Source organism: Perca fluviatilis, chromosome 6, assembly GCF_010015445.1.
Source record: "Perca fluviatilis chromosome 6, GENO_Pfluv_1.0, whole genome shotgun sequence".
In the NCBI taxonomy this organism is placed as follows: Eukaryota; Metazoa; Chordata; class Actinopteri; order Perciformes; family Percidae; genus Perca; species Perca fluviatilis.
In genome coordinates this window covers 40698396-40712071 of record NC_053117.1, presented here as the reverse complement: position 1 = coordinate 40712071, position 13676 = coordinate 40698396, and the positions used below count along the sequence as shown (strand labels likewise).

The 13676-nt window shown below is 43.7% G+C and overlaps 1 protein-coding gene across 1 annotated transcript in view; it reads right to left on the bottom strand.

Moving 5' to 3' along the window:
* Nucleotides 1-13156, bottom strand: part of tmc1 (transmembrane channel-like 1) — a 29906-nt gene extending 16750 nt beyond the window's left edge. The window contains exons 1-11 of the mRNA XM_039804051.1: nt 13072-13156; nt 12953-12976; nt 10682-11138; nt 9107-9292; nt 8457-8547; nt 6666-6747; nt 5562-5668; nt 5348-5446; nt 3996-4138; nt 2501-2645; nt 64-258 (exon numbers count right to left, since the gene is read on the bottom strand). Of these exons, the coding sequence (XP_039659985.1) occupies nt 64-258; nt 2501-2645; nt 3996-4138; nt 5348-5446; nt 5562-5668; nt 6666-6747; nt 8457-8547; nt 9107-9292; nt 10682-11138; nt 12953-12976; nt 13072-13156 (1614 nt within the window). The remainder of the gene's footprint in view (nt 1-63; nt 259-2500; nt 2646-3995; nt 4139-5347; nt 5447-5561; nt 5669-6665; nt 6748-8456; nt 8548-9106; nt 9293-10681; nt 11139-12952; nt 12977-13071) is intronic.
* Between the last annotated feature and the right edge of the window lie 520 nt (nt 13157-13676).

Below are 13676 nucleotides of genomic sequence, written 5' to 3'. Positions count from 1 at the left end.
CGACCAATCGGCGACATGTTGACGAGTTTGGCGTGAGAACGGCTTGCTGGTATATATAGCTACCTCGTTCCTTTCCCACCAGGTGTGAGTCTCCAGTCCTTCCAGGGCGAACTTCTGAGAGCGACGCACCACAAAGTAGATGAGGTATCCGCTTCCCGCCAGGCAGCACAAGACCAGGAAGTTGGCGAGCACGCGCAGAAAACGAGTCAGGTGGATGTTGTCGTCCTTGCGGCTCTCCTGCTCCTCTAAGATCGCCTCCTGCAGAGGTAGACGGAGCGATAAACAGGATGTAGAACAGCAAGGGGGTGTCACTACCCAAAAGTGAGTAGAGTGCAGATGTGAGTTTGCGACAAGTAACCTACAAGATGCTAAAGGCGGTTTGAGCTAATGTTAGCAATCAAGTAGCCTACAAGATGCTAACGGCGGTTTGAGCTAACATTAGCAATCAAGTAGCCTACTAGATGCTAACGGCGGTTTGAGCTAACGTTAGCAATCAAGTAGCCTACTAGATGCTAATGGCGTTTTGAGCTAACGTTAGCAATCAAGTAGCCTACTATATGCTAATGGCATTTTTTAGCTAAAGTTAGCAATCAAACAATCATAGATAGCTAAAACATTTTTGAAATGACTGCTAGCTACAAGTTAGCAACCAAACACAACATTGGCTGTCACTTGAATGGCTTTTTGAGCTAACGTTAGCAATCTAACAATCAAAGAGAGCCAAAACGTTTTTGAAATGACTGCTAGCTACAAGTTAGCAATCAGACACAACAAAGGCTGTCACTTGAATGGCGTTTTGAGCTAACGTTAGCAACCAAACAATCATAGATAGCTAACACGTTTTAGAAAAGATTTCCATCTTCTGTTACTGTATGTAAAGAGAAACGTTTATTATTTTACAGATTTCACAAATTTCAGTAAGACACGTTATGCTGTAAACAGTTTAAATCTGAGCATGCTCGACTCACATCTGCACTCTACTCACTTTGGGTAGTGACAGGGGGTCAAACTCTAGTTTCCACGCTAGAAAATGAGAATCACATGGGCCAGACAGGTAGAGTTTATTGACATGATCAGTGTTGTGCCTGAATATTTTGGGCGAACGTGAACTGAACGTAGAGTATTTCTCAGTCCCTCCAGAAAAAAGCGATTATGCAATCGCATAATTCAACGCATAATCAGCCAAATATTTATGCGCATTTTTTCAAATACGCCGCACTTTCGGTGCATAAATTGCAAATTTCCGCGCAAAATATGCGGGGCTTGCATGATTTTCGTTGCAAAAAAAGTCCCATAATATATCTTAGCAGAAAGTTGAAACATTTTGCATTTACTTCACACAAGAGCAGCCATTTAGCCCCTGTTGCCATGGGAACGTTATGAAGTGATGTAATTACGCAAAGTGAACATCATCGAAAAGCAGGGCGTTGGGGGAAGGGGGGGGAATCACTTTTTTTTTGTCTATTTCATTAAAATGCAGTTTTTGCAAGTTCCCGCAGTTTCATCGCATAAAATTGCATAAATATCATATAGCATATTCCATCGCATTTTTTAAGAAAACGTGCCGAATAACCAAAGGATTTTTGCCCCGCAACAATCACAAAAAAACTCTGATTACTGCCTGGTGAACGTTACCGTGAACTCCTTCATTCTGGTGTCTGTGAACGCCACGCTCTCTCAGTTTAACTTCGTCCAATAGGGCGCCAGATCTCTACAGAGCCTTCCAGGTCAAAATCAGGGCTAAAACACACCGTAAACAGGCCTTCATATGTAGCGGAAAAAACACCCAATCTGGCAACAGTCACCAGTGTCTCACCACCGCATGACTCATCCAATCAGAAAGCAGCGTGGAGGCTTCGTATGATCATTTAAACCAGTTTTATGACATAGGCGGTGAGGATAAAATTTGTGAACTGAACTTTGAACTAGTTCATGTAGAAAGTGAACTTTCCCCAACACTGGACATGCTTTTATTTAAGAGAGAAAGTCAAATATTTTGACTGTATTATTGCATGTCTCATATACTGTAGTCTTCTAACCTCATAAAGCCCCAAAAAAAGGGAGGCAAAAAAGTTTCTTAGCCAGCAGCAAATATACATTGAAAAAAGCGCCAAAAAAGTTGGAAAAAGGCCGAAAAATTGTCTGAAAGAGTGACAAAAACATCAGAAAGTGCCAAAAACATCGTAAAAAGCACCAAAAACTTCCGGAAAAGTTGCAAAACATTGAGTAACGCGCCAAAAACGTTAAAACAAAGTGCCTAAAGCATTGAAAAAAAGTGCACAAACCGCTGGAAAAGGTGTCAAAAATGTAAAAAAAAAACAAAAACTTTGGAAAAAGCAACAAAAAATAGGTGGGCCTAAATTTATTGTAAACCTAAAATGAAATGCGGGCCGGATCAAAACCTACGAAGGACCTGGATTTGGCCCGCGGGCCTTGAGTTTGACACATGTGATGTAGAAGGTGATTTAAATTTAAACTATTGTGGATCAGCTGTACTAACCTTAAAGCTGGTGGTGATGGAGGCGAACTTATTGTCTGCAGTCTCAGGGTTTCCTATCAGGTAGTCCCAGCTGGTGAATATCTTCCAGCTAAAATTAAAGCTGTTATCGTCCCCGACCCCCGATTCATTTGCGTTACGCGCCATCCTTTAAATCAGAATTACAGATTCAGTAAAACATAAAGGAGATTAATCAATCGTATAGATCGAGTCACTCTGATGTGTCGCTAACACAACAATAACTTCTGGGTAGACAAATAAACCAAATCTAGTGTTAGAAACAGCAACATCTCACCACCGGTTGGCAGAGGTGGGAGTAACTTAGACTCTAGCTCAGAGACTTGAGACGTGACTTGGACTCTAGCTCACAGACTTGAGACGTGACTTGGACTCTAGGTCAGAGACTTGAGACGTGACTTGGACTAGCTCAGACACTTGAGACTTGACTTGGACTCTAGCTCAGAGACTTGAGACCTGACTTGGACTCTAGCTCAGATACTTGAGATCTGACTTAGGCTCTAGCTCAGAGATTTGAGACCTGACTTGGACTCTAGCTCAAAGACTTGAGACCTGACCTAGACTCTATCTCAGAGACTTGAGACCTGACTTGGATTCTAGCTCAAAGACTTGAGACCTGACTTAGACTCTAGCTCAAAGACTTGAGACCTGACCTAGACTCTATCTCAGAGACTTGAGACCTGACCTAGGCTCTAGCTCAGAGACTTCAGACTTGACCTAGGCTCTAGCTCAGAGACTTGAGACCTGACTTGGACTCTAGCTCAAAGACTTGAGACCTGACAGACTCTATCCCAAAGACTTGAGACCTGACCTAGGCTCTAGCTCAGAGACTTCAGACCTGACTTAGGCCCTAGCTCAGAGACTTCAGACCTGACTTAGGCTCTAGCTCAAAGACTTGAGACCTGACCTAGGCTCTAGCTCAGAGACTTGAGACCTGACTTAGGCTCTAGCTCAGAGACTTGAGACCTGACCTAGGCTCTAGCTCAGAGACTTGAGACTTGATTTAGACTCTAGCTCAAAGACTTGTGAGCATCTCTGTCGTTACACACATAAGAACGGATGAAAACAAAGTAAATCGCTCCTAGAGAAGTTGTTCTTTTACTCTTACTGGCGTTTTCCTCTTATACCATTAATAAAAAGTCAAGTCCTTTCGAGTCATCTGTCTTAAGTTTATCAATGTAAGTCAAGAAAGTCTCAAGTCCTCAAATGTGCAACTTGAGTCCCCCAACTCTACCTGTCGGACTGACTGCCAGTTTGGGTGGTGTACTTTTCTTTAGTCTGTGGCCCAACAGGTAAATTAGCTCTCCATGCTAACGTTAGCCAAAGAGTTGACGTATGAAAGCATCAAACATGCATTTTAGATGACGGAGATGACAGTATCTCCAGTTGTTGCTGGTCCCCGGGACACAGGACTTTTCTACCGAGAAGTTTTTGGAAACAAACATTGTGATTGGGTCTACTGGAGTCCTAGTTAACGTACGTTCTTATGACCACCATGTAGCTGTAGGCCACCGTTCCCACACCAACCAGGAAGTATGACAGCGGCATACGGAACTTGAGCCAACCAATGGCACGCTGGTTGTTGTAGTAACCGTAGAAGAGGACTGAATACTGAGCATAACCCTGTGGATGCAGATTTTAGTTAACGTGATGGGAAACAATTATCTTTCACATGTAAACTGACACACAGGCACAGTGGGTACAGTATGTTTACATGCACACTAATATTCCACTGTTATGACAATATTCTGAATTTAATATATGTCATGTAAACAGCATATTCTGTTCGGCTATTCAGAATATAACCTTTTTCTGAATTTAGCATTTTCCGATTTAAGACATGTGTGATATATCGGTGTTATTCTGGTTTTAGAAGCAATTAGATGCATGTATACAGCGCATTCAGAATCTGGGTCTTAAACAGGGTTTTTACAGCAGTCTGTGACAGTTTACGGCCTCTTGCCTATTTACGGTGTCACTACACGATATGCGTCAAGTGAAGATGTGAGTTGCGCATGCGTGACTTTGCGACAAGTGGCCTACAAGAACCTGCTAACGAGACACTTCTGTAATGTCTGAAGTAGTCTACAAGAACCTGCTAACGAGAGACTTCTGTAATGTCTGAAGTACAAGAACCTGCTAACGAGAGACTTCTGTAATGTCTGAAGTAGTCTACAAGATCCTGCTAACGAGAGACTTCTGTAATGTCTGAAGTAGTCTACAAGAACCTGCTAACGAGAGACTTCTGTAATGTCTGAAGTAGCCGACAAGAACCTGCTAACGAGAGACTTCTGTAATCTCTGAAGTAGTCTACAAGAACCTGCTAACCAGAGACTTATGTAATGTCTGAAGTAGTCTACAAGAACCTGCTGACGAGAGACTTCTGTAATGTCTGAAGTAGTCTACAAGAACCTGCTAACGAGAGACTTCTGTAATGTCTGAAGTAGTCTACAAGAACCTGCTAACGAGACACTTCTGTAATGTCTGAAGTAGTCGACAAGAACCTGCTAACAAGAGACTTCTGTAATCTCAATACAATAAAAATGGACCTACAACGAAGTTGGTTCACTACCATAAACCATTTAAATCTGAGCATGCACAACTCACATCTGCACTCGACTCACATCGGGTAGTGACAGCGGTCCAAAAATGGGTCAAATTTGGCCCAAGGACAACGCAAGGGTTAAGATGTTGTTTAATATGTTATTTAATCACTGCCTAAGCACTTCTGGTTGGACACTAACTACATTTCGTTGCTCTGAACTTGTGACACGTGGAATGACAATGAAGTTGAATCAAATGTAAAAACAACTAAATGTATAATTAACTGACTCCAAAGTCCCACAAGACAGCAAAGTCCATGGCACTGGGCGCCTCAGCCCTGGGGACAGTCTTTCTTGGGATGGTGCCGTACGGCCGCCCCATTAACGCCTGTAAAAAAATTTCAGGAGGGTTTAAAACTGAAAGCATTCCAACAAAGAGAGAAATATATAAAAGAGAGCAAAAACTACAGACGCAATACCAGGGAATTATGACTTGTTTGTACCTCTGGGACCATAACAAGGCCAAACGTCAGACAAAACAAGATCATGTTGATGCCGTACATCCACCTCAGGAAGATGAAGTAAGAAGCAACCGAGGAGCCAAAATGACCTAAAAGAGGCAGAGGGATTAAACATCGGGATGATTGTTAAAGTGTAACTATCGTTTATTTTAAGTGGGTGATGGAGCAAACAATCTTTGACATTGGTCCAGTATTAAGCGAGATCGCTGCAGTCGGCAGTCAGTGAAACAAGCTACAATATTGGTTAATAGGACAATTGTGCAGCTTGTATACCTTCACAAAAGTGCTTGTTTTGCCGCTGACAGGCTCAGATTAAGTGTGAGAACAAATGAGCGAATGCACTGGGATATATAGGCTAGACTACGTCCTGCTACGTCCTGCTACGTCCTGCTATGCTCTGCTACGCCCTGCTATGTCCTGCTATGCTCTGCTATGCTCTGCTACGTCCTGCTATGTCCTGCTACGTCCTGCTGCGTCCTGCTACGTCCTGCTACGCCCTGCTACGTCCTGCTATGCTCTGCTGTGCCCTGCTACGCCCTGCTATGCTCTGCTACATCCTGCTATGCTCTGCTGTGCCCTGCTGCGTCCTGCTACGTCCTGCTACGCCCTGCTACGTCCTGCTATGCTCTGCTGTGCCCTGCTACGTCCTGCTACGCCCTGCTACGTCCTGCTATGCTCTGCTGTGCCCTGCTGCGTCCTGCTACGTCCTGCTACGTCCTGCTATGCTCTGCTATGCTCTGCTACGTCCTGCTACACCCTGCTATGCTCTGCTGTGCCCTGCTACATCCTGCTACGCCCTGCTACGTCCTGTTATGCTCTGCTACGTCCTGCTTAGTGCAGTGCATTTACTTTGTAAATTATAGAGTGTGGTCTAGACCTGCTGTATCTGTAAAGTGTTTTGAGATAACTCTTGTTATGATTTGATACTATAAATAAAATTGAATTGAATATAGGTCTTTTATTTGGAGTCAGACACATTGTCCCAAAAGGGGGGACACAGAGGAGGAAATCCCCAACAGTCTCCTTAAAAACTCTGTGAAGTCTTAAATGTTAGATGTGAAGTTTGAGGCTATGAGGGGAACTTACTTTCAATCTCCTTGATTTTCATCTCCCATGGGATGCAGGCAGTTTTGAAGTTTTCAAAGTCCCGTTGAAACTTCATCCATTTCTACGAAAGAAATTTGCTTTTTACATTAAAATGCCAACGTATTCTTAAGAACATTTGTATGATATCGTACGAAAACTTATGCACAACAATTTGTATGATATCCAATAAAATTACGGTCACACAAAAGTTAAATTTAGCAGAGGAAAGGTGACAGTGAGCACCGTGATAGGCCGTTGGTAGTTGAGTTTAGCCAACAAAAAGTGAGAGTCATGCAGCAACGACAGTTAAAGCGTAACTCTCGCCAAAATGCAACCTAGGGTCTTTTCGTGAATGTACCCGAGTCAAACTTTCGTTTAAAAGCATAGTTAGGATGAAAACGCCACTTTTAAGACTGACCGTATTTTCGTTTTTCGCCTTTTGAATGGGAGAGCTGCACGGATAATTCGTCGTTTTGTTCAAAACCTTTCTTTTTAGTAAACTCTGGGTACACAACCAATGTTGTCAATGCTTTCGTTAAGGTGTAGAGCCCCTGGTGATACTTGGAGCAAAGTCTCATGTTGTGTCGAGCCTTCTTAGTGCTTTAAAAATAGTGATTTTGATGCGATCATAATAGTGCCCCCACCTCTCCCATTCAAAAGGCCATTTGACCGAAAACGAAAATATGGTGAATCTTAAAAGTGGCGCTTCTGTCCTAATTATGGTTTTAAACGAAAGTTTGACTCGGTTACATTCACAAAAAGACCCTAGATTGCATTTTGGTGACAGTTACGTTTTAAGTTTAGACACCAAAACGACTAGTTAAGTTGAGGAAAAAGATGGTGGTTTGTGTTAAAACACTGGAACTGGGCGCCTGGTTAGCTCACCTGGTAGACCGGGCGCCCATATACAGAGGTGTACTCCTCAATGCAGCGGCTGCGGGTTCAACCCTGACCTGCGGCCTTTTGCTGCATGTCGTTCTCCCCTCTCTCTCCCCCTTCAAGTCTAAGCTGTCCTCTGTCCCACTGTTATAAATAAAGGCCTAAAATGCCCAAAAAATTAAAAGTCTTGTGTTTTCTCCTTAACTTCTTCAGGACATGAACACCTGTTTCCTGGGTGAAAGTCTTGTGTTTTCTCCTTAACTTCTTCCAGGACATGAACACCTGTTTCCTGGGTGAAAGTCTTGTGTTTTCTCCTTAACTTCTTCAGGACATGAACACCTGTTTCCTGGGTGAAAGTCTTGTATTTTCGCCTTAACTTCTTCAAGACATGAACACCTGTTTCCTGGGTGAAAGTCTTGTGTTTTCTCCTTAACGTCTTCAGGACATGAACACCTGTTTCCTGGGTGAAAGTCTTGTGTTTTCTCCTTAACTTCTTCCAGGACATGAACACCTGTTTCCTGGGTGAAAGTCTTGTGTTTTCTCCTTAACTTCTTCAGGACATGAACACCTGTTTCCTGGGTGAAAGTCTTGTGTTTTCTCCTTAACTTCTTCCAGGACACGAACACCTGTTTCCTGGGTGAAAGTCTTGTGTTTTCTCCTTAACTTCTTCAGGACATGAACACCTGTTTCCTGGGTGAAAGTCTTGCGTTTTCTCCTTAACTACTTCATGCTCTTATACAGCAGCAGTCAATATGCTGCTACATACTGCTACATGCTGCATATACATACCAGCAGTTACATAGCTTTACTTTTCATAGCTATGTACGAATGCTTAATGAGAACAGCCTGCAAAATGCATCATATATTCACTAGAATAGATGGTGATATCAGACCAGTCTGTGGTTTTCTTACCTTGGACATCATGACTTTGTAAGCGTAGAGCTTCCTGCCTTTCCCTTTCCCCAAAGCTCCCTCATATTTCTCCACAAACTCCTGAGACTCCCTGCCATGAAGAGGAAGATTTGATTCACACATATCTCACATCCTGAGAACTTTCATTCAAAGTGCCAGGGCCGGCCCGCGGCATACGCAGCGTTGGCGAATATTAGGGCAGCCGGCAGTCAAAATGGGTGAAGAAAAGTTCAAAAATGAGACAGAAATGACAAAAATTTTAGCCAAATAAACCTCAAAAAACAACAAAATAAAATAAATAAAAAAAGTAAATAAATAAATAAATAACAAAAATATTCAAAAAATTAAAAAAAAAACAAACACCGACACCAAAAATCCAGAAATCTGCCTAAAACGTCGAAAAAAAAACAAGACAAAAAAAAGTTTAAAAAACAATGTTTTTATTACGTTGATAAAACGTAATAAAAAATCGGAAAAAAATCGGAAAAAATCGGAAATCTGCCTAAAACGTCGGAAAAAAAACACGACAAAAAAAATTGAAAAAGTTGGAAAATCAACAAAAAAAATCAGAAAAAAGCGAAAAAGCGAAACGTGTGAAATGTTGCCGGCTCTGCAGTTAACTTCGGTAACAACGAGGCGAGTGAACGTACCGTAACGTCACGAGTTTCTTCTTCATGGGCCAGGGTTTCCCCCTCAGACCCTGGACCAGTTTCTTCTTCTCCTCCACGGCTTCCTTCAGCATCTCCAGCTCCTCCGGAGACAGACTCTCCGGCCGCACCTCCCTCTCCTCCGTCTCCTCTTTCAAGTCGTCTTCCTCACTCGTCTCCGGCTCCGAACTGAGGCGAAGAAAGAGTTTTCCGGTTTAAAGCTTTAACTTTTTGATATTAATGAACGTCTGTTACATTCAATCTGTTGTTAAATTAGTTGCTATGAAGCTGATGAAGACTCTCAGCTCCACACAGCTCTCTCTGGATTTCTCAGTAAGATTGTGGCATCCAGCGACTTCAGAGCAGGGGGAATGAGAGGGGGAAACGCCAGAGCAGGGGGAATGAGAGGGGGAAACGCCAGAGCAGGGGGAATGAGAGGGGGAAAACGCCAGAGCAGGGGGGAATGAGAGGGGGAAACGTCAGAGCAGGGGGAATGAGAGGGGGAAACACCAGAGCAGGGGGAATGAGAGGGGGAAACGTCAGAGCAGGGGGAATGAGAGGGGGAAACACCAGAGCAGGGGGAGTGAGACGGGGAATAGCCAGAGCAGGGGGAATGAGAGGGGGAAACACCAGAGCAGGGGGAGTGAGAGGGGGAAACACCAGAGCAGGGGGAATGAGAGGGGGAACGTCAGAGCAGGGGGAATGAGAGGGGGAAACGCCAGAGCAGGGGGAATGAGAGGGGGAAACACCAGAGCAGGGGGAATGAGAGGGGGAAACGTCAGAGCAGGGGGAATGAGAGGGGGAAACACCAGAGCAGGGGGAATGAGAGGAGGAAACGTCAGAGCAGGGGGAATGAGAGAGGAAACGCCAGAGCAGGGGGAATGAGAGGAGGAAACACCAGAGCAGGGGGGAGGGGAGGGGAAACGCCAGAGCAGGGGGAGTGAGACGGGGAATAGCCAGAGCAGGGGGAATGAGAGGGGAAACACCAGAGCAGGGGGAATGAGAGGGGGAAACACCAGAGCAGGGGGAGTGGGAGGGGGAAACGCCAGAGCAGGGGGAGTGAGACGGGGAATACGGAGCAGGGGGAAAATGAGAGGGGAAACACCAGAGCAGGGGGAATGAGAGAGGGGAAACGCCAGAGCAGGGGAATGAGAGGGGAACACCACAGGAGGGAGGAGAGGGGAAACACCAGAGCAGGGGGAATGAGAGGGGGAAACACCAGAGCAGGAGGAGTGAGAGGGGGAAACGCCAGAGCAGGGGGAATGAGTTTTTGTCGCCTTGTTGAATTTCTTTTGAGACAATTTTTTTTCAGAGTTTTGGTCGCCTTATTGAATTTTTCTTTCCGAAGTCTTTGGCGCTTTTTCCAGACATTTGTCGCCTTTTGAAGAGTTTTTTTTCGCCAATTTTTTCTATGTTTTTGTCGTTTTTTTTCAACCCAAGCAGAGATGTCCCGGGATCTCTCTCTCTCTCTCTCTCTCTCTCTCTCTCTCTCTCTCTCTCTCTCTCTCTCCCTCTGCAGACATGTCCCGGGACCTCCCGAGATAGTTGGAGATCTCAAATATATATATATATATTTACCTTGTTTCTACTCTCTTGTGCTTTCTCCTCCTCCCTTCCCGAGCTTTCTCCTTCACTGTACATTTACTTCTGTCCTCTTCTCTCTCTCTTTTGGCACTTCCATGTTTCTTTTTCTTCTTGGCATTTCTTTCCTCCTCTTCCTCCTCCATTTTTCTTGCATTTTCATTTTTGATATTCTTCCTTGTTTTTGCCGTCTTACAGCTTTTTATTTCAGGCCGCTCCTCCTCTTCTTCTTCTTCTTCTTCCCTCTCTCTTCCTTTTGCTTCTGGATCCCTCCTTCCTTTCTTCATCCTGCCTCTTTCTCTTTTCTCAACCCTGGTCTGTAACTCCTCTTCGCCTCTTTCTCCTCTAGATGATCTTCTCCTCCTCCCATTTCCCCTCTTCTTTTTCTCTCTATCACCATCCCTTCTTCGTCCTCTGTGTCTTTCTCTTTCATCTTCCTCTTCCTCTTCATTACCTGTAGTAAAAACATAAATGCTGTTATTTCAGGTTTGCATAAAAAGGGTAATTTGGGTATTTTTCAACCCTATTTTTCCATGCATTTGTGTCTAAGTGACTAATGGGAACAGAAATCTTTGAAGTTGGTCCAGTATTAAGCGAGACAGCAGCGATACAAGCTAGTTGTTAGCATTAGTTAGCGTCCACTAAAAGTTCTGTTGTTGCTGCTGACAGACTCAGATTATTATTCTAAGTGTCTGACAACATTATGGGATGGATCCCTACAGAGATAGACCTTTTAGTTAAAGAGGAAGATCCTTTTAGTTTAACATGAAACAGCCCCGAAATCACCATCACCAAACTACACCAGACTCCATGTAAATAATCAGGAGTTTTAGCGTGTATAGAGCCAGCATATCTCCACCAGACTCCATGTAAATAATCAGGACTTTTAGCGTGTATAGAGCCAGCATATTTCCACCAGACTCCATGTAAATAATCAGGACTTTTAGCGTGTATAGAGCCAGCATATTTCCACCAGACTCCATGTAAATAATCAGTACTTTTAGCGTGTATAGAGCCAGCATATCTCCACCAGACTCCATGTACATAATCAGGACTTTTAGCGTGTATAGAGCCAGCATATCTCCACCAGACTCCATGTAAATAATCAGGACTTTTAGCGTGTATAGAGCCAGCATATCTCCACCAGACTCCATGTAAATAATCAGGACTTTTAGCGTGTATAGAGCCAGCATATCTCCACCAGACTCCATGTAAATAATCAGGACTTTTAGCGTGTATAGAGCCAGCATATCTCCACCAAACTCCATGTAAATAATCAGGACTTTTAGCGTGTATAGAGCCAGCATATTTCCACCAGACTCCATGTAAATAATCAGTACTTTTAGCGTGTATAGAGCCAGCATATTTCCACCAGACTTCATGTAAATAATCAGGACTTTTAGCGTGTATAGAGCCAGCATATTTCCACCAGACTCCATGTAAATAATCAGTACTTTTAGCGTGTATAGAGCCAGCATATTTCCACCAGACTCCATGTAAATAATCAGTACTTTTAGCGTGTATAGAGCCAGCATATTTCCACCAGACTTCATGTAAATAATCAGGACTTTTAGCGTGTATAGAGCCAGCATATTTCCACCAGACTCCATGTAAATAATCAGTACTTTTAGCGTGTATAGAGCCAGCATATTTCCACCAGACTCCATGTAAATAATCAGGACTTTTAGCGTGTATAGAGCCAGCATATCTCCACCAGACTCCATGTAAATAATCAGTACTTTTAGCGTGTATAGAGCCAGCATATTTCCACCAGACTCCATGTAAATAATCAGTACTTTTAGCGTGTATAGAGCCAGCATATTTCCACCAGACTCCATGTAAATAATCAGGACTTTTAGCGTGTATAGAGCCAGCATATCTCCACCAGACTCCATGTAAATAATCAGTACTTTTAGCGTGTATAGAGCCAGCATATTTCCACCAGACTCCATGTAAATAATCAGTACTTTTAGCGTGTATATGTATGGAGCATCTACCCCAGTTAATGCAAGCGCAAATAGAAAATTTCAAGCCAATAGGAATACTTGGAATTGATGGTGGAGGTAAATATTCATGAAAAAGGACAAGTCGGTGAACAGGCAAAACAGATTTTGATAATGAACAAATAAACACGTTACACACTGGACCTTTAAGAAGTCGAGACTCTTCTGCCTCTCTAATAATTTAGTTGGAAAAGTCTTCGTGACCTAACCAATGAAAGGGCCTGAACTACAGGTATTTTATGTAATAACAGAAGAGGCCACTCACCTTCCAATTCCAGTCCAACGTCAACTGTAGGAGAGAGAAAATGTCACAAGATGGAAAAAGTTGACAAAACTCAACCTGACTCGGAGGGTTAATTCTGTCTGAACCCCACGGTCACAAACCGAGCTGCACAGCCAAGTAGCCCCTGGCATATGTAGAAGTACCCCTGAGGCAGAAGTACTCCTTGGTATATGCAGAAGTACCCATTGGGGCAGAATTGTTTTTGTATTGTATTGTTGTCAAATTGCTTATCAAGATCATGTACCACCTTTTTTAGTCTAAACGCGTGCACGCACACACACACACAGACACACAGAGGCACACACACACAGAGGCACACACACACACACACACAGAGGCACACACACCGTACACACACACACACACACACACACACACACGTACACACCATACACATGCACACACACACGTACACACACACACACACATGCACACACACGGAGGCACACACACACACACACACACACAGAGGCACACACACAAGTATACACACACACACAGAGGCACACACACGCATGCACACACAGAGGCACACGTACACACACTCACACACACACATACACACACAGGCACACGTTGACACACACGTACACACATACACACACAGGCACACCCACACATACACGTACACACACGCACACGCACACACACAGAGACACACAGAGGCACACGCGCACAGACACACACACACACAGACTCACATACA